This window comes from Artibeus jamaicensis, unplaced genomic scaffold (genome assembly GCF_021234435.1).
Source record: "Artibeus jamaicensis isolate MK-2021 breed Jamaican fruit bat unplaced genomic scaffold, CSHL_Jam_final contig_585, whole genome shotgun sequence".
Lineage (NCBI taxonomy): Eukaryota > Metazoa > Chordata > Mammalia > Chiroptera > Phyllostomidae > Artibeus > Artibeus jamaicensis.
Genome location: NW_026521894.1, coordinates 18,401,124 through 18,424,561, shown reverse-complemented (window position 1 = coordinate 18,424,561; position 23,438 = coordinate 18,401,124). Strand labels below are relative to the sequence as shown.

The 23,438-nt window shown below is 35.5% G+C and overlaps 1 protein-coding gene across 1 annotated transcript in view; it reads right to left on the bottom strand.

Annotated features, from left to right (window-relative positions):
• Window positions 1–23,438, bottom strand: part of CNTN5 (contactin 5) — a 470,769-nt gene that overhangs the window by 48,320 nt on the left and 399,011 nt on the right. Inside the window, exons 15-17 of the mRNA XM_037146258.2 lie at window positions 18,391–18,540; window positions 8,149–8,219; window positions 5,828–6,062 (exon numbers count right to left, since the gene is read on the bottom strand). Coding sequence (XP_037002153.2) covers window positions 5,828–6,062; window positions 8,149–8,219; window positions 18,391–18,540 — 456 coding nt within the window. The remainder of the gene's footprint in view (window positions 1–5,827; window positions 6,063–8,148; window positions 8,220–18,390; window positions 18,541–23,438) is intronic.

Genomic DNA, 23,438 nt, shown 5'->3' with positions numbered 1-23,438 from the left:
AAAGAGTCCCAACTAGAACTCAGGTCTGAAGTATTATTTCTTCTGTAGTTTTAAAATGGGTTCTAAGGAGGTGGCTGGTTCATTCCCCATCTCTCAGAGTCAGTTTTGGGGCACAGAAGAAATTTTACAGGGAATATATATAGTCTCTTGTTGCCCAATTACCTCCAAATAACTGACAGAGTAATAAATGGAATAAAATTAAAAAGAAGGAACATAGAAAGAATGAACAAAATAGATAAGGAGAAACCAAAGGTAATAATTGCCAATTTTTGAAGATTTGGTAAGTGCCAATTCCTATTCAGATTCCTTATAGGTATTAATTAACTCTCTAACAACCCTAATATCACGTTCAGTATTTTCAGATAAGGAAATTGAGGGGCATAGAGGATAAGCAACTGTCCCAAAGTCACACAGCTGCTAGAGGGCAGAGAGAGGATTTGAACAAGGCAGTTAGGGCCTAAGCACCAGCCTCTTCTGCTGCTGTGTACATACCTGTGTTATAGACACCTGGTGCCTTTCCCTTTGCTATTTTGCTCTCTCTTCTCCTTGCCCCTCCACTCTTGACTTCTCTCAAGACTATTGATGTTGGGATCTACACGTGGGCTCTCTGAGTTTTACCAGAAATCACCAAGACCCCCATCATCTCTTATTTGTCCTGCCACATGCTGTTTACTATTTTTAATCTTATTTCATGAATTTTTAAATCTTCCCTTGAGGACATTTTTTAAAAATTGCTTTTAAAGAGAGAAGGGAAAAGGAGGGGGAGAGATAGATGATAGATAGATAGATGATAGATAGATGATAGATAGATAGAGATGCAAGAGAGAAACACTTGATGGGCCACATTCTCCCATGAGCCCCAACAGGGGATGGAACCCCACAACCCAGGTGTCTGCCCCTATGGGGATGAAATCAAACCTGTGACCCCTCCATCTACTGGACGATGCTTCAACCCACCATGTAACACAGGCCAGGGCTTATTTCATGAAATTTTTGGTAAATTTGAATCATACCTGCACCTGCTCCTCATATGTCCTGTTACATTTAGGCATCTCTAAAACTCTCCTGATCTGCAAATCACAGATGTTTCCTGCCACTCTCGCTTCTATGATACTCATGTAATACTCAGGTAATTTGATGAAAATTCAGGAATCTGTTTCTGAGATGGTACTAGCCTTATGTCTAATCGACTCAGAGGCTTAGGAAGATCTCCCACACCCTCTCTTTATCTCTCTCTCTACTTATGATATTATAATTAGGGCATGGCTAACTTCACACCAATCTCGGCATATGAAATAGACAGACTGATAGATTTCAGTTTCTGTTGGGTTAAAAATTTTGAACAGTATTACCATGTTCGTAAATTTAGATGGTACATTTGTATTAAGTGATCTAGCAGCAGTTCTCCAAGTAATATGGGGGGTTGTGCTTGTAATATTGATTATACATCCGACTTCCCAGGAACAGTGGGCAACAGCATTAATCAAAGGAGAGTTTAATAAACTCCTTTGGAGAAGGATTATTATTTCATTATTTAAAAATTCAGTGAAGACAGCTGTAGTTGAACTTTTACAGGCACTAATCCAAATGGATCATCTGGCAAAGACAGGAAATTATTTCTTGTATTTTACAACTAATATGCTGATTTATTAATTTTCAAGTTCACATAAATCCCACTGAGTTCAGTTTCAGCTAACAACTGATCAGTAGAATAACAGCTCATGAATGCTGGCTTTTAATTTGAGCTGTGTTAGCTCCATTTGCAAGGAAATAATTGCCCATCATTTTCCAGAAATGAGGAGACATTTTTTTTTGGTTTTAATAAAAATAAAAGTATCACAAATTTTACATACATGGCAAAACTCAAAAAACCCAGAAAAGGCTCAAGTAAACAAATATTTCAATCTATGATTAATCTATATTGAATTTTTTCATATTTTTCTGATAGAAGTAATTGGATGCCCAGGTTCTCCCCCTTTTCAAAGCTTTAATAATGAAAATTAAATGACAAATGGATGTAAGTTTGATGAGTATTTCTAGAAATATGGAAGTAAAAGTCAATCTGATTTTTTCATCTTGAAAAAACATTACTTTTATCACTTCTACCATGCATTTTAAAATCACTTATGTCAAAGCTTTGCTATTCATTATAAAAATTAAAGTAGTCTCCAAAACAAGAGTATTATTGCATAGAATTATACCATACCCTAGCATCTGAAGTCAAGTCAGGGTTAGAGTGCATGTAATTCTTGCTTGGAAGAATATAGATAATTGATATATGTGCGGGGTGCATGAAAGTCTTGGCAGGTGAAATATTTCTCCTTCCAGGCTTATGTCAGATGCTGCTTGGCACTGACAGACCAATTCAGGGTTTACTTCTACTGTGGAAATATTGGAAAGTTTCAAACACTCCAGGGTATTAGCAGAAGAATCATTTGGAGCTTTTCTGACAGCTCTAGGGCAACCAAAAAAAAAAAGAGACTAACCTCAATGTCACAAGTCAAAGTCACTTCCCAGATGATGTAGTACATATCAGTATGTATAAATGATTAGTTCTTTTAAAAACAGATTACATTCAAGGTTTTTGCTATAGTAATGTAATTCTCACTTGCATTTCCATGGGCTTTCTTGAGAGGAAAAGAAAAGAGTGGAAGGTATAGGGAATGCCTATAGAGGTATAGCACTGATGGAAGTGTGTTCTGGATGTGAACGTCATTCATCACCAGTATGCCAGTAGGAAATGGGCTGAGAACTAGTACTGTAAGTTGTGTCTTGAAGTCCTTGTGTTCTGTGCTTGCCTTCAATTCACATGAGGTCTGTTGGTTGCATTTGATACAGCATCAAACATGTGCTTTCTTCCTGACTTAGTGTCACCTCTAGGCATGTATTGGACACTTCTGATACAAAAAGGAAGAGCTGTGTCCATAAAAAGAAATAGAAAGCCAGTCACAATCCTCTTGTTCTTAAATTAATCTAAAATATGGATGGATTTTAAGGTGATAAGCTGGCAAACTGAGTTAATGAAAGAATAGAGGCAGAATTTGTCTTATGGAGAAATATAGTCTCAATCAGATGTCACTTGGGCTTTGGGCAAGAGTATGATGATGAAGGTGTGCTCTGGGTTTGTATAAATGCCCATAGACACAGAGGAGAGGCGTCTTCACTGGCCCGAATACAATACACTATTTTATGCATTGATCACAGGCCTTGACTCTTTAAAAACAGTTCAATCTCAAAAACGTTTATTCATTTTCAAGTAAAGCAATTAGCCAAGTTGCTAAAAGAGAGTGTTGATTTTCTTCTTTTTATTATGTAACAAAAGTGGATGTATTATTACTGCCCATTCTGGGACAATTACAATTTAAATAAAAATTTTAAATGTAGAGTAAATTAACAAAATTTTAGTGTTAGGTTTTTGGTGGCTTCTGGATATGTTCCATGTCAAGACCTCTTAGTGGAGGAAGGCGAGGCTCAGCGAGATGGATGACCTGCCCAGGAACACAGAGTTCGTGTGAACAGGTTGAACTCAGGCTGCGCTGACTCCGGGCAAATGCTCTTCCTTCCCATTGCACTGCCTTTCTTAGCTGACATTTTTTAATGATGCAAAACTTTACTCATATTTACACATAAAGTTCTAAATTAGTAAGTTTAATTAGTGAACAGATACCAAGTATATTTTTAAATTTTGTCAGAACAAAGGCAGACTCTATCCAGATTTCATTTGCCTGATATTTTTCATATTTCGGTCTACCAAAATAAATGAAATGTTACTATGAAATGTTACAGTAACAACCTCAGTGTCTTTGAAAGAAAATATGCATATTTCCTATCTAGCTTGAAAGAGAAATCTCCAAAGGCAAGTCATTTCAAGTTTAAAGAAACACAGTTTAAACAACCCACGGTAGCTGCTATAATTTAATTTCAAAGCAAAAGTTGACAAGGAAAGTACAAATCTGTATTTCTTAAGAGGCAGCACTGGTGTTACCATATAAAACATGTGCACAAACTCCTCAAATCCATCTCATGTAACCTTTGGGGCTATGTACTCGATGATTAGATAGAAGAAATTTTAAAGCAACAGTAAAAGTAAGCACTTCCTGAATAAAACATGTACTTCAAAAAGATTCTTGGTACAACATATAACAAAAATATTATATATTTTATACAATAACATAACATAACATAACATAACATAATATAATATAAACAAAATATTATTGTATATTTTCCTGATGAGATAGTGTAGGGTAGTGGTGAAAAGTATGAGTTTTGGAGTCATGTAGACCTGGGTTCAAAGCCCAGGTTTTGTCACTTAACTGCTGTCCCAACTCTGTCACTTCCTGCTATCAATTTCAGCTTGTTACTTAATCTCCCTGAGCCTCAGTTTCCTGAAAAGTACATTGGAGCTTGAGATTCTTACCACAGATCTGGTTGTTGGAATTCACATAACTAATTGGTGCACCATCTGTATCCGAGAACACATCAGAGACTTGAGATGTTAAAAAGCATGTGTATCTCATCAGGACATCTCTACCTCCTCGTTGTCACTTGTTCTTCACTTTCTTGGTCATTCTTATTCTAGTATAAGCTGTCTGCCTTGGCTTCAAAATTTGGCTTTATGTTATATAAATAACATAAAGGCAGCTTGTACTGAAAAACTACATTTTATGTAAATCACACACTACTTCAATATTCAAACAGCCTTATTTATGTCTTCCCTGTAAATGCCAGTACCAAAAGATAAGAATTCTCTTTAGCTTTTAAAGTCACCAACGTGGGCACAAAAGAGGTAAAAAGTCAGTTTATAAAAACAATAATTATTCGGAAGTTCTAGTAACTGCTGCTTTTGGTGGAACATTTTCTCAGTTGATTGTCAAATTCAGGGCACATAAGACATTATTTTTACTCCCAGGGCCAATTGAATTTTGCTTCTTGAATAAAAGGATTAAGAAGAAAAACTGATTTTAGAGGTACAATCTCTCAGAAAATTGGACTTTTGTTTTAAAACTTAACAGAACACAGGATTTTGATGAAGGAAGCTGAGTAATGGGTACAGTGCCTACTAGGTCCTGCTTACACAGTAGTTTTACATTAAGAACCAACCATATGAGCTTATGCATGTGAAGACAGTGTGCTACAGGAAAATCAAGGATGTAATCATTACACAGACCTGCTTCTATTCTCAATTATGAGCTGTGTAACTTTTAACTTTCCTGACCTTGAATTTCTCTTTCTCTACAAAGAGGATAATAATGCCTACTAGTAAACATTGTCAAGAGGATTGAAAGATGTCACATGTGAAAATCTTCCAACAGAAAGTCCTGTCTGAAACTACTTTATTAGTACAATGTTGTGTGTATGAGGTTGGTAATAAATATTTATTAGCCACACAAATGGGGTCTTCATTTAAATTTATTTCACACAAATTTAAATGTAATGTGTTAAAATATAAAATTATCTAAATTTCAAATCAAAAAAGATTGGTGAAATGTCCCTCCAGACAGTAGAACACGCTACAGCCATTACTAATATTGTTATTATCATGGAAAGATAGTTGCCATATACCACCAGGGAGTGAAGAGCATGAAGCAACATATATGTTTTTTTTTAAAAATAAACATCAATTTTAAAAAATTGATCAATTTTTTAAAAATAAAAATAATTTGGGAAAATATTTGAAAAATGTTCATAAAAAGTGTAGTGGGACAATAGGTATTTTATTTTTCTTTTGTTGTAACTGTGTTTTCTAATAATAATGTCTCATTCATATAACAAAATAAAATATTGACATATTTTGAATAGAAATAATAGGGATAAAGGAACTGACCTCCTTCAGCTGAACATATGACCACAATTTGACTGAAAGGTCCATCCCCTTTATTGTTATAAACACCAACTTTAACTTCAAAAGGAGTAAGTGGAGGGACGCTTTCATCTCGATAAATGAATTTTGAAGCTTCCGAAGACGTCACCATTTTCTCTTTCCAACCACGCGTTCCATTGGGCCTGAAAGCTACAATATAGCCGAAGCCTTCCCCGTTCTGAAACTCTTCAGATACTGGCTAAAGAAGAAAAGTGCAATTAACTATCAGCAAAATAACAGATTAAAAACTCACTTCTTTAAAAACTTTACATTTTTAAAAATTATGGATAACTAGAGAAAAGGAGGCTCAAATCTTTATACTACTTTAAAAGCCAGCATAGCTTAATCACTTGGCAGTCATTGGAAATTTAAAAGATTTTAAGGGTAAAGGATGAAAAATTAAATGATATTAGTAGTTGGTATTTAATGAAAGTACTGAAGGTACTGAAAACTCCTGAAGTGAAACAAATTTGTTCCAATTAGTCTGATACATGAAATGAAGGTCCTTGGATTCCACGCTAGATTTCCATGTTGTGGAAAATGTCACATGGTCTGGTGGCCGGGAAAACCTTGTCACTAGTAATGCTCTGTGGAGCCCCTCATACAGAAAATCTAGGAGACGTTAATGTAAGATTTTTCTGCTACTGTTTTTTTCCATTGCTTTTGTGCTTTTCTAACATATGTAAAATGGAAAATAATATTTGTTCAAGAACCTTCCTGTATTATACTGCTTACATTTAAATTTGTTAAGTGGGCATCAATAGCACAACATAAAAAGGAATGACTGTGATTGAGTAGTAAGTCGATGGAGCAGTTACCAGACTAGGACAGTGCTTGACACATTGAGGATACTCAATACACATTTGCTAAACATTGTTTCTTTTGAATTTTGACTTGAAGAAAAATTGTGTATTGAGTGGAATAAAAGAGACGTAAAATTAAAGTACTATAGGTTGAAATTGATATCTGCCCCAAATTTATGTGATCAAATCCTAACCTCCAATGTGACACTGTTAGAAGATAAGCCTTTGTTGGGTGATTTGGTTGTGAGGGAAGAGCCCTCATAAATGGGATTAGTGGTCTCACGAAAGAGACTTGAGAACTCTCTCTCTGCTACTCGAGGGCACAATAAGAAAATGGCCATCTGTGAAGCAGGAATCAGGCCCTCACCAGACCTGAGCCTGCTGGTGCCCTGATTGTGGACTTCCAGATGCCAGAACTGGGAGAAATACATTTCTGTCATTGATAAGCCACTCAGTCTACACAATTTTTGTCACAGCGGCCTGAGCTGACTTGGACACAAAACTGATACAGGGAAGAAAATTCCGTTTAGACAGATTGGATCTAAAAGAAATTCAGGTGCCGGGAAGTACCTCTGTAGAAATAAAAAAAAAGGACAAAAGGTTTTACAGAAGAAGAGGGGAATAAACATAAAAATAGCACAGAGGATGTGCTCATGGAAAATTTCTTATAGGGAAAAGACTTTTTTGTTCATTTTATCATTGTTCTTAGAGACTGTCAGGAATTTGTTTGGTTTTTTTCCAGTAGACATTTTCATTTAAATTCCATTTTCATATTCTAAGTCATAGTTTTGGAACAACATAACTATATCAAATAATAAGGTAATTTATCATCAAAAAGGAAACTGGCTTCATGAAAAATAAACATATCTCTCACACTTCTTTCCTTTGACAAGAAACTTTAGAGATTATATGAAGAAGGAGACAAAAGAACATATATTTTGCAACCAAATTCGCAATCCCACTACTTTTCAGAGAAGGTGGTTAAACTCTTTCTCAGTTTCACAGTTTTTAACGCAAGAAAAATTTCCCCACTAATATAATTGTCGTATGAGATAAATAAAATAACTGAGGTACCATGCCACAAATTCAGGGGTGGTCAGTTCCTCCTCCTCAATGGTTTTAGTCTGCAAATTAAGTCAAGGGTGCTACCTAATTGTGAAATAATCAAATATCAAGGTAAGTCAAATAAACACCTGAAGTAATATATGAGGGGATGTATTTTAATTATTCAAACTGTATTCTGAGGTAGCCTATGTAACAGGAGAGCATTCCACAGACTTGGATAAAAGTCAACAGGGGCCTGGTATGAAAATGAGAGAAGATAATATTTATCTGAGTAATAAATAGCATACTCAAAAAGTTTCTTCGCCTAAGTTAAAGAGAAATTACTCAGTCTCTCTGCACCACTTACAGATAATAGATATGTAGCATTATTTCCTAAGGAATCAACAAGTTCTGACTTGTGAATTTAGGCATTCTTACCTCCCAGGCAATGACTAACTCATGCCTTCTTCCGCTTCTTCCACTTACGTTGGTGGGCGCTGTCTTGGGAACTGGGGATAAAAACCGGCAGAGAGTGAATGACAATTGGATATATACCTTAGGTGTTTGAATTTACAGTGGTAATATTCAGTATTAAAACAAGATGTTTGTCAGGTTCTCTGCTTTCAAATGTAAGAGTGATGTAGATTTTTCATGGCCACATATTGTATCCCCAAACCATTCCTTCTGTAAATGCTCTGTGATATTAAAGTCACGTTATAACGAACACTATAGTTAATGGCATCTACTAATGGTTAGTTAGATTTTGTCTGGCAAACTTTCTCTTTCCTAGTTACGTGATACTTTTGTGTGGTTTTAGGGCTTAAAGACTCCCTGGAAAATCCAGGTTGACATTGCCTTCACTGCTTTACGAGCAGTGCCAAAAGAGCGCCACAGAAATCTTAGTGATACTTCCATGGAGGGAAAACTTATTGAAATAAATAAACATTTGAAAAATATCTAAGGATGAATATCTCTGCAAACTGCAAAATATATAAGCACCTGGTGAAACTTTTCCAAATAAATATTAAAATAATAAATATGTCAAAGAAATAGATTTCCCCTTCACTGCACCAAACCACAAAATCCACAGTTGAAAGGAAACATTTTCAAATGAAGAACGGTTAAATGAAAGAAACTATTAAAAGAAATCATTTTCCAGGCTATGAGCCTGTATTAGCGATTTTACACTTCAGCATGGGATTTATGTCTCAGAACACGGTTTTTAAACAACACCGATACTCATAAATAATAAATTCAATCCCATGTATTACGTACCTCTCTGAAAGACTATTAATTACTGTGAGATATTCACACAGCGTTTCATATATCAGAAAAACGTATGCAGAATTTACATTCTACTAGAAAGGAAAAAAATTCTCTTTCGTCCAGGGAGGTAGAAGAGAAAACTGTTAATATCTAATTGGCTCCACTGAGATAAATAAACTAAATTTACTAAGGTCCAAACTCCAGGGTCCCTAGGCACTTTCCTCCATGAACATGAGCTTTTTTCTCTTGCTCATGCCCACGCAGAAGGGTGTAGCAACAGCTGCCGCCAATCTCTTTTCACAGTTATATTTATTCTAACGATTACACATCTGTGGAGTTCACGCTCATAAATTCCCTCAGAATTGCATGGAATTTGATACCCTATTTGTCTACCATTCAAGAAATCATAAGAAATTCAAATTAGAAAAAAATCGATGGTGTTATCTATAGCAATAACTGTGAATGTCCTATTTATATGAACACAAGCAAATCACTTAATATGAGATTTTTGGTACCAATAATTTTTGCTACATATAACAACTTGTGACATATCAGTATGCCTTGCCACCATGTCCCCAGACCAGTGTTATATAAGACTAAGTCTAAATTCCTTTGCAAGTGGATGGTATGCACACAGGAGGGGGGCTGATTTAACTGTGTGTGTAAAAGGGTGGAGATTCAGGGTTCCAAATATTCCCTCGGTGGCTAATCTCAGGGTTCTAAATATCATGACCATTAATGAATGGTCAAATAAATAGTGGTAGCAAGTTAATTTGTTGTAAGTATCATAGCATTATGGCTTCTCTTAGCACCATTTGTTTGTTTATAAAAAAGTGTACTCTGCACCCTTTCCCCTCACAAGGCTCACATTAATCTCTGACAACCAAAAGCCAACTAACGTGACAGGAACTATCTATCAGAACCATCTACTTTGTCTATTATGTCGAAATGGCTAAGACTATATTTAACTTGGGACTTTGAATCTCTTCTTTGAGGACACCACCCTGAATTTTGGGTCATGGGTTTCGTGCAAAGACTAGGCATTGACAATCCTTTCTTATTTTATTCAGCCATCAAACATCATCTGAAAAGAGGCTACGGAACCTGCAGATCAGAGCTGTAGAGGACCCATCGGCTCTGCACTGGGCATCTCCTGGAGTTCGGTTCACACACGGAAAGAATGAAATACAAGTGAATATATGATGTTGAAACTTTTTGTCTAAAGCATGGCAGTAGTGTTCCACAGTTCATTAATGTTTGTATTTTGAGAAAACATATTCAGATTTCTCAAAAGTGTTAACTTTTTGAGTAAAAAAATAAAAAAGAAACTGGTGAAAATTTAGATGAAAATTTCCTCTGAAGTAAACGAGAAAGTAAAATAAAACTTTGTATGATTTGACTTGTTTCTGTGGGTAATTTCTATGTTGATTATACATAAATAAGCCAGATTGCATAAAATTTTTTTATCACTTGAAATCAGTCTTTGAGGTTTTTCTATTGCTTCTAATTTCTTTTCAAGAGAAGATGTCACATATTTAACTCGATATAAAGAAATAAGATATTCTCTTTCTCATGCTACCTCCAATTTTAATTTACATTAAATTAAACAAAAAAGAATTATAGGTCATTGTGTTTTAGTAGTGTATATGTATAAAAACCCAACTATTCTTAAGTAAAAACAACCTGTGTCCATCAACTGATGAATTAATGAAGAAAATGTGGTATGAGTATGTATATATCTATGTAATATGAAATATTATTCAGCCATAAAAAGAAGAAAATCCTGCCATTTGTCACAACGTGGATACACCTTGAAGAAATTATGCTAAACTAAGTAAAATACGTTTGACAGAGAAAGACAAACACACGTGGAATCTAAACAAACCAAGCACAGACTGGTGGTTCCCAGAGGTGGGGTGGGGGGGCACAGAAAATGGGTGAAGGGGGTCAAAGCTGCAGACGTCCAGTTATAACATAAATAAGTCACAGAGATGTAATGTGAAGCATGGTGATGGCAGTCGCCAATATTGAACTGTGTATCTGAAAGTTGCTAAGAGTAGGTATGAAAAGTTCTCATCTCAAAAAGAAATTTTTAACTATGTGAAATGATAGATGCTGACTAAACCTATTGTGGTGATCTTTTCACAATACAGTCATGTAAGTGTATCAAATCCTGGAGTTGTAAACCATGACCTGATACATTCTTTGTCTTTTATATATCAATAAAACTGTAAAAACAAACAGAAATAACAAGGCTTTAATAGCTGCATCTCAGGAATTATATTTTTCTCTCAGGATCACAATGTGTGAAATGGGCACTCTAATTCTAACTGGCTTAAATTTCTTAATTATATGCAGATGAGCAGTGGGACCCAGGCTCATTTATTTTCAAGTTGGTGGCACACAGTTATTATTTCCGCAGTTCATGCTTTGAATGCTACTAATTTTAATTATATACTTTTATTTATAAAAGAACACATTTATGATATATACAAATTTGACTTAATTTTTTAGCCATACTGGTGTGAAAGTTCTATCATTCTTGTTAGAAATGTAAAATTAATATAATCAAGCATCTAATAAATGCTTTCATTGAATTCAGAAAAACATACATGAACTTAAAAACCAAATATATTTTCAATGTAATTAATGAAACCTCATTTGGAATTAAGCAGCTAGATTCTTTTCTCCTAGTCATCTACTGATAAATGTTCTGAGTTTATTATCTTAGAGAATCAACTGACATGCATGGTTAACAGATCAAACTTAGATTCTCCTAAATTTCTTTCTGAGCAATGCTTTTCCATGAACAGATAAAGTAATTAATATGCTTTCCCGCAAGCCAAAAATGTTCATTCATCTTTCTTAGTGCCTTCCCTGACATGTCGAAGTGTAGACTATTATTTCTTTCCACTGCATACATTGGTAACATTGTTGTAAATGTTCAGAGTGACCAAAACATAACGTATTACTTTAGTTTAAGCATGCACGAATTTAAGCATGAATCTCAAAGAACTCTAAGTATAATAGTTTTAGCAAAATCAGACACACTAACAATATGCTTTAATTAACATGGCAGACTATAACCAGAAACACTGAAATTAAGAACAAACTGACAGTAACCAGAGGGGATGAGGGAGGGAAATTACAGTGGAAAGAAGGGAAGGGTCATTAAAAAACATGTATAAAGGACCAATGGACAAAGCCAAAGGGGGTAGGATTGAGGGTGGGGGCATAGGTGGGGCGGGGGAAAATGATAGTGGGAAAGTGAAGGCAACCATATTCAAACATTAATTTAAAAATGATAAAAACACTCAAATAAATTATTTAAATTAAGTAAACAAAAGAAGGCAGAATATAATTATTTGCCAGTGTCTCTTTTTCCCTAAATAATTTCCAGCATCTACTACAGTATATGTTTTGATGGCTCATTATAGAATACAGCTTTAGTAGAGACCTAGGGAGGCAAGGTAATTTAGGAGTTTCATGCTAATCCAGTGAGTGGTTTGGAAAGAAAGCAATAGATGAATAGAAAGGAGGAAGAGGTTTGTTTATACAGTAAAGGTGGGAGTCAAGAGGGAAATTCAAAAACTTCTTTTCCCTACCTGAGTTGAAGTACATGGCACATTAATGTTTCAGTTAACTGATTATCACTGAAGCTTACTTTACAGATAGAAAGATTTAAATTTAAAGAGTTTCCAACATAAAAAAATACCAATGGTGTTTCCTAAAGAGTTCAAAGAATGCTGGTAAGCCCTCGACAGCATGAGCACGGGGCATGAACGAATGGCAAAAGTGTTCTCGTGGGGGTGAGAGAGGTCTGGGCTCACATCCTGCATCCACTATTTCGGCTGGTTGGCCGGAAATATTTCTTAACTTCTTTGTCCTTTAGTTGCCTCATGGAGATAATGATGTTGCTTGCATTTAAAAGTCATTTTCATAATTAGTTATCACACTGTTACTATAATGTATACCTATTACTTAATGTTATTATCTACTTAGATTGGAAAAAGAGGAGGAAGTGAAGTCTTCTATGGTAAGCACTAGAAATTCAGCATGAATCTATTGACACGTGATCTGGAAATAGAAGATCCTTTTGGAAATCTGTATCATATTGTTTTGATAGTTCCGTGGGAATTGTGCTTTTAGTTTTGGCTCAGCTTGTTATAATTTGGAAATCTAGGCACTGTAAAATTTTTGGTTTGCAAAACAGATTGTTAGGGTATTTTAGGGAGTCTACAATTTCTGTGACTTACGAACCTTCTCATGAATGACAACAATTCTATAAAGTAAGAATAAATACTCCTTGTTTTAGAGAGTTAATGTGAGAATTAAATGGCATAATAAAAGGCAAGTGCTTAGCGCAGGGCCTGGGACCCAGCTCATGATTTCGGATTGGTGTGGTATTACAGGGACTGGAAAGTTAGAAAGTGTCAGTCTTGAGTCTCTCAGGCTTACTCCTGGGTTGATAACCTCTCATTCTCCATTTATCTTTCATGCTTAAATCTTCTACTGTACTTTCATCACCTTATTATTTACCATTAAAAGACATGTCTAACAATTAGTCGAGTTGCTGTTAGAAAAGAATTTGTTAAAGTTACCATCTTTGCTTGCACGGTGCCTATAAAACTGAAAATCTATTTTTTTGTATACATTTCATAGAAAAGACTTGCCTGGACCAAAGTGGTTTTATGATTTAAAGTACTGTCTGCTCTATGAGCTATACTGTTTTCTTCTTTTCCCTAATTATTGAGATTTGGTCTTAGAGGCTGCTTGACATGATTTTTGCCTTCTTTCAACATTACTAAGAACCATTTCTTTTATTTAATATAATTATATTATTCATTGGGTTGAAGAAAGCTGTAATACTCGTTAATAGTATTTCATTTTAAAATTTCCCAATTATTTCAGAAGAATGCTTTATATTCTTGATGCGGCATTTTTCTTAGAAACATAGCCTGGAGTGACCTTTAAAAAACCTGTTAATAGCCTTACACTTTTTCTCTGTACACACCAGTGCCTGATAACTGTAATTTTAATTCCCCCCTATAAATAATTCTGCCTCAGTCCTATTTGGTCTGCCTTTCAAAGTCCCATTAAATGCTGTTTATAAGGCATATCCACATACCCCTAGAGAAAAGGGATTTAACTCTATCTCATAGTACAATAGTATTTTATTGTGTTCCTTCCATAACTTTTGAGCCCAGAGAAATTTCCTAAGAAATTATCATGGACAAGAATGGTTAAGATACAAATATGAACAAAGCAAGATCCTTTCAGAAGTAGGAAGATAATGTACAGCACTGAAGAAATTGCAGTAGGATGTTAAATGAGTCTTCTCTGGACTGGGGATGAATCACATACAACTTCAGGTGCTATAGCAAGGTGGGCCAGTAGAAACCACAGAATTGCCAAGAAAGAGAGAAAAAACTTTTCATGACTCTTCCCCATTACCTCCCTCCAGCTCATATACATATGATTTTAGCACAAGAAATGTTTTGAAGGAGTTGTCAGTGTAGCAGATGGAGGTGCTGTGGCAGCTCCCTCCACCAGATCAGTAGTCAGGAGAAGAGAAGAGGGAGTAGCATGTCCCCTCAAGCTAAGTGAGAAGAGGAGCGAAACAACCGCTGCAGAGAGTACAGATGCTTACTCCTCACGTACTGGCTGATGCTTCAGAATTTTGTACAATGGCCCAGCCCCACACAATGTCACTAGAGAAGAGAGCAAATTGATTTTTGATATCACTGTGTATTTCTAGGACTGGCAGCGCAGGATGGGAAATAACTGCTGTGACCCAAGTGGACCTTATGGGAGGTAAGCTTGAATAGGCTGGTTAGGATCACACTCAATAGTGCTGCCTGCTAGGGGACAGGAGAGTCTCCAAAGTACATGATGTATCTGGAAGAAAGAAGCCTCACGTGGACAAATGCCATCACATGGAACAATCAGTGATGTGTGAGAACTACAAATTCTGCCACCTGAGTGGTTTTTCCTAGTCTTTTTGTCTCAGTTGGAAAGTTGCAGAGCAGGGGTTGGAAGGTGGGAGAAGAAAGGGGAAAGAAAAAAAGATAGGTAAATATATTTGGGTCAAACCTGTGCTGGGATGGAGGGAGAAAAACATGGCATTGGAAGTTAAAGTTTTTATTTAAATAAAAAGAAAATTAGCCCTGGCTGATGTAGCTCAGTGGATTGAGCGTGGGCCTGAGAATCAAAGGATCGTGGTTCAATTCCCAGTCAGGGCACATGCCTGGGTTGCAGGCCAGTTCCCAGTGGGGGATACATGAGAGGCAACCACACATTGCTATTTCTCTCCCTCTCTCCTTCCCTACCCCTCTAAAGATAAATAAATAAAATCTTTTTTAAAATCTTAAAAAAAAGAAAATTAAAACCTGAGAATGAGACACAAAGAGGGGACCAAACCTTTATAAATTATAGGTCACATTGTTATACTTCTATTTTTCTCCTTTTCATTTATCTTTCAATTATTATGTTATAAATATATAACTTACCGAATATTAAAGTTTAATTAAATGAGAGAATTGCTGTTGCTGTACTCATTTATATATATGTTTCCATTTCTACTATAGCATGTATTTCAAAATCATATGCTAGAATGTGTTTTTCTCTTGAGTGTCATCTTTTTAAACAACAGGGAGAGCATTTCCATTATGAAACTGAAATTTATATATTGTTTTGATGATGTAACACATTTCTAAAAAAACATAGGGATATCTATCATCTATCTATCTAAAACTTGTAATAAAATTGTACAATAAGTTCAATAAGAATAAGTGTAAATGTACATTAAAATCAAAATATATTTATATTACTACTTTGACATCTTAATAGAGAGTCAGACTGAACCAATTTATTCTATATTTGTTGACTGCTATCAGTGTTTTGATGACTGGAAAATTCAAAATACATCTTAGAGGAAATTGCAAAGAAAAGTTAACTTTTTGTGTGTGGGAAAGGAGCAATTCTAAGGCAAAAATGCCCTACTAAAGCTGCTTTGGGATTTAGAATATTCTAGTAACTAAGATAATTTTAAAGGGACATAAAATTGCCAACTGTGTATCCCAAATGTGAGACTTTTCTCTTCCAATCAGCTCTGTTGATTTTCAAAGTTTACGTGGTCCATTAGAACAGGATCGTCTTTTAAAATCCAGGACATGCGCTTAATAGAGGCAGAGTGTGTCGCTTGAGAGAACATCTCAGGATACTGGTGTCCCTTTTAATCTGTGCTACCTGACAAAACAGGCACAAAACTCGATACTTGGTTCAACACCATTAGTACCTCTAACCCTGCGTGGTTCCAAATCACAGGAAACATACAGTAGGCAGCCCAGGCCTTCTCAACTCACTTTCAAAGGAGAGCATTTCATCCATTTTTCATGATATTTCTCTTCTCTCCCATAAGATTTTAATGAACTAAAGGATGCTGTGTATAAAACTTGATAAAATGGAGAGACAGGAGCAGTGCGATTAAGGTAGATGCAGAAAAAGATGAGGAAGAAAACTTAAAATGCATCATCTGGATACATTTGAGCTAGAAAAGTAAAAGTGTTTTTTGCTAAAATGCTTTTTAATAGCATGAGGAGACTTATACTATAAAAAATCTCAAAGGAGTCTTCATCCCAAACAGATTATTTATTTTTGAAATGAATATTTATGACGAGCCTCTGAATTAAGCAGTAATCTTTGCCTTTGTTTAAACACAATTAATAATATGCAAAATAAGTCAGAGCTTTTTAGAAATTATGTATGTATAAGTACTAATATTGGCAGTTATTTCACTATCTGCACAGTGGTGAGTTCATAAAATGAAGAACGACTAACCTGTTATGGTCTCAATTAATGAGCACCTGTGAAATGCCCAGTGAAAGCATGGCTGACTTTCTGAATGCATGAAAATCCAACCAGGCAGTTAAAGTTCATTCCAAACTCACACTATTGGAAACGTAATGGGAAAAACAACTTGTAATAGGAAAATCACAAAAGCAAAAGAGTTGGATTTTCTGTGAATGAACCTTTTCCAGTATATTTAGGTTACTTCATCTCTCATTTTCTTGTATGCTTAATTTTCACATGGAAAGAATTTGAATATCGTTTGTACAGTTATTCACACTTAATGCAGCAAGTTGAACATTTGGGATTCTTCTCTTTTTTATTTCTTTTTTAAAAAGAACCAATGTGGTTTAGAAAAAGTTTTATTTTAAGAGCAAAACTGAGTATGCTTTAGAGAGTCAACTCTTTTGATCATTTATTTCAATTATTATAGGCTTTATCTAAACTGTAAGAAGATACAAATTACATTTTTGGTTCAATTCTGTAACAATAATATGAATTGGATACAGTTAATTCTTAGTTTTCTATGTTACATGTGTCTCTGACCTGATACTTGTGTGCTTAGGGACATATAAAGGGAAAAAAAGGGACTATTTCCTTTTAATCTTTTAACAAAGATGTAAGGGGCACTGGAGCCTGACACTGTGAAGGTGCCAGAGCTTGGATAGTGAGCAAATAAGACAAAGTCCTCATTCTCACCGAATTTATATCCTAATGATTATTGAGATCATATGTTATCATTGAGTTTAAAGTCATTAAATTTTGTTTTTCCTCCCTCTGTGTATCTGCAATCTATCCCTCTATTTCTTCATTGCTTTCAGGTTTTCCTCATCATTATTGACATTTGTGTTTGCCCAAGCTTGTGCCTTACTAGATATCTTTATATCCAAATTTACAAGGGCATAAAAGATTAATCTCAAAAAACTTTGTCCAAATTAATTAAAGATCTACTAAAAATGTTTTTATTCTGCTTCACCCAGGTTGTAAGCAAATCATCTTAAATTTTTTAAAAATTAAATTTAATTCTTCTTTTGTGGTCACTAGAAACATGTTATTAGTGCTACATCATTCTAAACGACCAGAAGAATGCTGTGTTTTCTAAGTCAGGAAGCAGATGGATATTTATACACACACAGATACCAAGAAGGCATTGAGTTAAGACTATGTCTTTCCAAAGCCTGATTTATACCAGGTCAGCTGGTGAAGGGTAACATAAAGAGTTTTAAGGAAGTACACTGTAATTAAAGGTAATTATCACTGGAGAAAAAGAGGGTGAGTCAATCTATTCTGAATTGTATAGATTTGCTCTATTAATGAGTATACAGTGAGACAAGAAAGTTCAATTTCATGGTAACTTAAAGATGAATGGTTGCAAGGGTTGGGAGGAAATTGAGGCATTTGTAGAAATAATGAGAATGAAAACAAATAAAACAAGAATTCTAACTAAAATGGTTTTATGATGTCTAGGTAAATGAGTTAGGAAAAATACACTAAGCAAGCAAGCATAGTTAACTCAACTTGCTATCAAAGTGGTTAGAGGCATCCAAATAGAATTCCAACTCTTACCTGCTTCATTTGTGCGGATCATTCGAGACGGGGTGCTTGGATCTCCAGTCCCGATGGTATTGGTGGCAACCACTCTAAATTCATATTCCACCCAGGGGTTCAAGTCTACAGCCATGGCTGACTCCATGTCACCTGTTATGATTTCTGGGACTATGGAGAGACAGGAGATTTCATTAAGAGGAGAGTGGGAAATAGTTACAAATGGCAATCAAGGATACCATAGGCACTAACAGGATGAGCAGGCTGATACATACTTCCTTATTATATGTGGCCATGGTGTCACCTCTGGCCTCACTAGTAAAATGAAAATGAAGCTTCAGGAAGTAAGCATGTGTACACGTCAAAGTTTTCTGTAGTTAATTAGAATTCTTTCATCTCATCTCTTCATATAAATTTTCACAATATGACTTGCCATTATCTACACTAAAAATCATTTTCTCCATCCCTTCTCTTTATGTCAGTCTCATCAAGCAACTCCAGACTTCTAGGTCATCTCTCATCTCCTTTATTCCAATCCCCATAGAATTCTGCTCATTTAGCAGAATTTTCTGTCCCAGTTCCCATCCACCTTCACTCTTTGAAATCCTTTTGGTGAAAACTTTGGGATTCATAATCCATCATTAGCAAAATTCCCTGTATACTCATTCTTTTCTGAACATTCTTCTAACTTTTTACTCTCATAGAAACCTAAATTCCTTTTGAGGAAACTTAGTGGTTTTCAAGGGTTTAGATACTGTAGACAAGAATAATCAGTCCATCTCAGCTGTGTCACCTCTGTCCCCAACCCCCACACACAACCAAAAGTCTATGATGGATGTTTTCCCCATAGAATACAATCAAACCAAAGCAAACAAAATTCTCTCAAAATTTCCTATCCTTTCATCCTTCACCCAGTTTCTATGTTTCTTTTAGAGCAAAACTCCTTTAGGGGAGTTTGTACTATTGCTTGCTGTCTCTATTTTCCTTCCATGCTCTTTCAAGCCCACTGCAATCGGACCCTTACTTCCTGTGTTCCACCCTTACGGCTCCTGTCAAGATTACCAATGGTCTCTGTTGCTAAAACCCTGTGCTCAGGTCTGCAGTCCTCATTTTCCTTGACCTAACACCATCCTTTGGCAGAGCTGGTAATTCTCTTCTGTTTGAAATATTTTTCAAAACTTAACTTATGTTTTGTTACTCCCTATCTTTTTCTATCTTCATTGCTGGTTTCTTTTCATCTTTCAGATGCATGACAGTTCTATTAGCTCTTTCCCATTTTCTTACTCCATGATGATCTAGTCTCATGGTTTAAAATACCCTCTGTATGCTGATGCCTCTAATATTTCCAGTAGTGAAACTTCTCCCTAAAATCCAGAATGATATATCCAATGGCTTATTAGATATTTCTCTTTGAATAAGGTTCTCAACCTTAAGTTCTCCTACCTACTTTCATAGTATTCCTTAATCAGTGTATGTTAGTTACATTTTTATGGGTGCTGTAGCCAAAATCTTGAGGTCATCCTCAATTCCTTTCTCTTTTCCTGGTCTCTCTCCAGCTATAAGCAAATGATACCATTTCTGACTTCAAAATATGCTGACTTCTCCACTTCCCGTTGCAGCAAATTTTTTAATTATATTAATTCCTCTTCCATTATCTCTTGAGTCCATATTTGTAGACTTTAGTTCTTACCATTTTACTAAAACTGCTACTTTCACAGTCACCAGTGATATCCATGTTGCTAAAATCAATGATCAATTCTCAGTCCTCATCATATTTGATATGTCATCAGTATTTGGCACAGTCGATTACTTTCTGTTCCTTGATAGACTTTATTCCTTTGTTGTGCAGTATATTGCATGAACTCAGCTTTCCTTTCAACTAAATGATTGCATCCTCTTTGCATTCTTTGGCTGGTTGCTCTTCTCCACAGCTTCTTACTGTTGGAACTCTCCAGCTTTTGACTTTTTTTCTTCTTTATTTTATACTTATATCCTTGGGGATGACATGCAATTCCTCAGTTTAAATGCAACTTATATGCCAATAATTTCCCAATTTATATCTATCTTCTAAATTTCTTAAACTCCAAGCTCGCGTATACAAGGTAAAGCAAAAGGCAGTTTACTGTTGTGAGTGCATGAAACACAGACTTTATTCTTGTATTATTATTTATTTATTATTGTATTATTTCCAAATGAATAACTATAAACCTACTTGAACGTGACTCTGTCTAATTGCCTACTTGATAAACTTGGAGGTCCCATTTCTAAATACAGTCACCCTGGAGTGTTAGTGCTTCAACATCTGAACTTTGGGAAGAGGCAGACTCCGTACAATCCATAACAGGCAGGTTGTAATTTATTTATTTTCAATATTTTTTATCTCTTTAATTTTTTCAAGTACAGTATTCTGTCTTTTACTCCCATCCCAGCCCACCCCACCGTGCCCCCCCACCTCTCTCCCATTTCCATCCCCCTCAGTTGTTGTCCATGTGTCCTTTATACTTGTTCCTGTAAATCCTTCCCCTTTTCCCCCTGAAATTCCCTCCCCTCTCCCCTCTGGTCGCTGGCCCCCTGTTCTCTATTCCAGTGTCATTGTTATTATTTTGCTTGCTTGTTTGTTTTGTTGTTTAGGTTCCTGTTAAAGGTGAGATCATATGGTATTTGTCTTTCAATGTCAATAATTTTTAAAATTTACATAGTTGACATACAATACTATATTAGTTTCAGGTGTACAACATAGTAATTAGATATTTATATGACATAACTTATGAAGTGATCCCTGATAAATCTTGTACCCATCTAAAACCATGCATAGTTACTATAATATTCTTGAGGATATATGCTATGCTACACTTCACATCCTTGTGACTGTTTTTACACTGTCAATTTGTACATCTTAACCCCTTCTCTTTCTCACCCATCTCTCTAACTCCCATACCATCTGGCAACCATCACAATGTTCTCTGCATTTATGAGTTTATTTCTGTTTTGTTTGTTCATTTATTTTGTTTTTTATATTGCACATATAGATGAAATTGTATGGTATTTGTCTTTATCTGACTTATCTCACTTATCATAATACTTTCTATATTCATTCTTCATCTATGTGGTTGCAAATGGCAAGAGTTCATTCTCTTTCACGGCTGAATAATACTCAATTATATATACAGTTGAACCTCAGTTTGCAAATGTTTGATTCTCAAACAATTTGGTCTTGACCTAGTAGGTCATGAAAGATGTCTCTATTGTCCAACAAAACTTCAGTTTGTGATGCCGATACCTGTATGATTAGTCACATGTCTCTCAGGTGATAAAAGAGGTTTGCTTTTTGAATGAATCACTTCTCCAACAGTTTTCTGGAATGAATTAAGTTCAAGAACTGAGGTTCTACTGTGTGTACCACATCTTATTTATTTATTTGTCTATGGACACTTAGGTTGCTTCCATATCTTGCTTATTGTAAATAATGTTGCAATGAACATAGGAGTGCATATTTCTTTTTGAATTAGTATTTTGTATTTCTTCAGATAACTACCCAGAAGTGGAAATACTGGGTCAAAGGGTAGTTCTATTTTTAATTGTTTTGAGGAAACTGCATACCATACTGTTGATTTCCACAATAGCTACACCATTTTGCAATCCCAAGAGTGTATGAGGATTCCTTTTTCTCCTTAGGCAGGTTGAAATTTAAAACAAAGTGATCAGGTAAGCCTCACTGAGAAGGTACATTTGAATAAAATTTTTAGGGAAGTATAGATGTAGTTATGCTAATATTGGGGGGAAAGCATCCCGGGTTGACAGAAGGAAATACTGCAAAGCCATTAGAGCACAGGTGGCAAACACAGGGCCCGCAGGCCTAATCCGGACCTCCACCTTGTTTTATCTGGTCCAGCACCTTGTTTCTACCCACTGGCAGTGCTGAGCTCTCACTTAACTGTTAAGGATAGTTACATGTATAGAGTCCTAAAATTACATTTGGCCCTTTAAAGGCAACCAAGAGGCTAATGTGGCCCCTGGTGAAAGTTTGACACCCCTGCTTTAGAGTCAGTACATACAGAAGCATGAGAAGATCAGTGAGTCAGGAGCAGAGTGAGTTTTAGGGAGAATGGTTGAAGATGAGTTTGGAAAGAAATGGCAGGACTAAGTCACATAGGACTGGATTTTATCCTGAGAGAAATGAAAAGACATTGTAAGACTGATATTTTAAGTCTTATCTTTTAATACACTAATTCAAGGTCTGTGAAAAATAGGAAGTAATTAAAGTCAAATGAGGTCATAAGGCTGGGGCGCTGATCTGATAGGGTTTGTACCCTTATAAGCAGGGACAGCAGAGAGCTTGAATCTTTGCTCTCTGCCGTGTGAAGACAAGGTGGGAAGGCTTCAATCTATAAGTCAAGAGGGGGAGGTTCTCTCCAGAAATCAAATTGAATTGGCTGGCACCTAGATATTGGAATTCTGAGCCTCCAGAACGGTAAGAAAATAAATTTCTGTTGATTAAGCCACTAAGTTTGTGGTTTTTTATTATGTCAGCCAGCACAGACTGATATATTGTCCTATCACAGTACTTTTGATTATCCTTACAATACAATATGTATTTTTTCATTAATGAATTTCTATAATACTATATAGTTTCCTTGTTTATTATGTTCTCTCTTTGTTGCTTGTACTCACCCAGGAGAATACAGACCTCACAAAGGTAAATATTTTTGTTTCGTTTTGTTCACTCATATTCTAAGTGCCTAGAAGACTAACTAAAAGCTTCTCAATACATTTTTATTGAATGAATAAAAGGGGAGTTCAAACTGACAGATGGGGTCAAAATTGGCACAGCTTCTGTTGTAATCTTGACGTAACTATTCAGTCTTTATGTGAAAACAGAAAATTAATTTAAAATATAAATATAATCTTCCTCTAAAAGCTACATATATTTATAATTTCTTAACCATATACATTTCAAGACTCCTTTCCTTATTTCACATCTTCTCCACCATCCTTAATTCTAATGCCTGTTTGAAAATAAAAATAAAAATAAGATTTAGAAATTTTAACTTAATTGCTACTTGTACAAA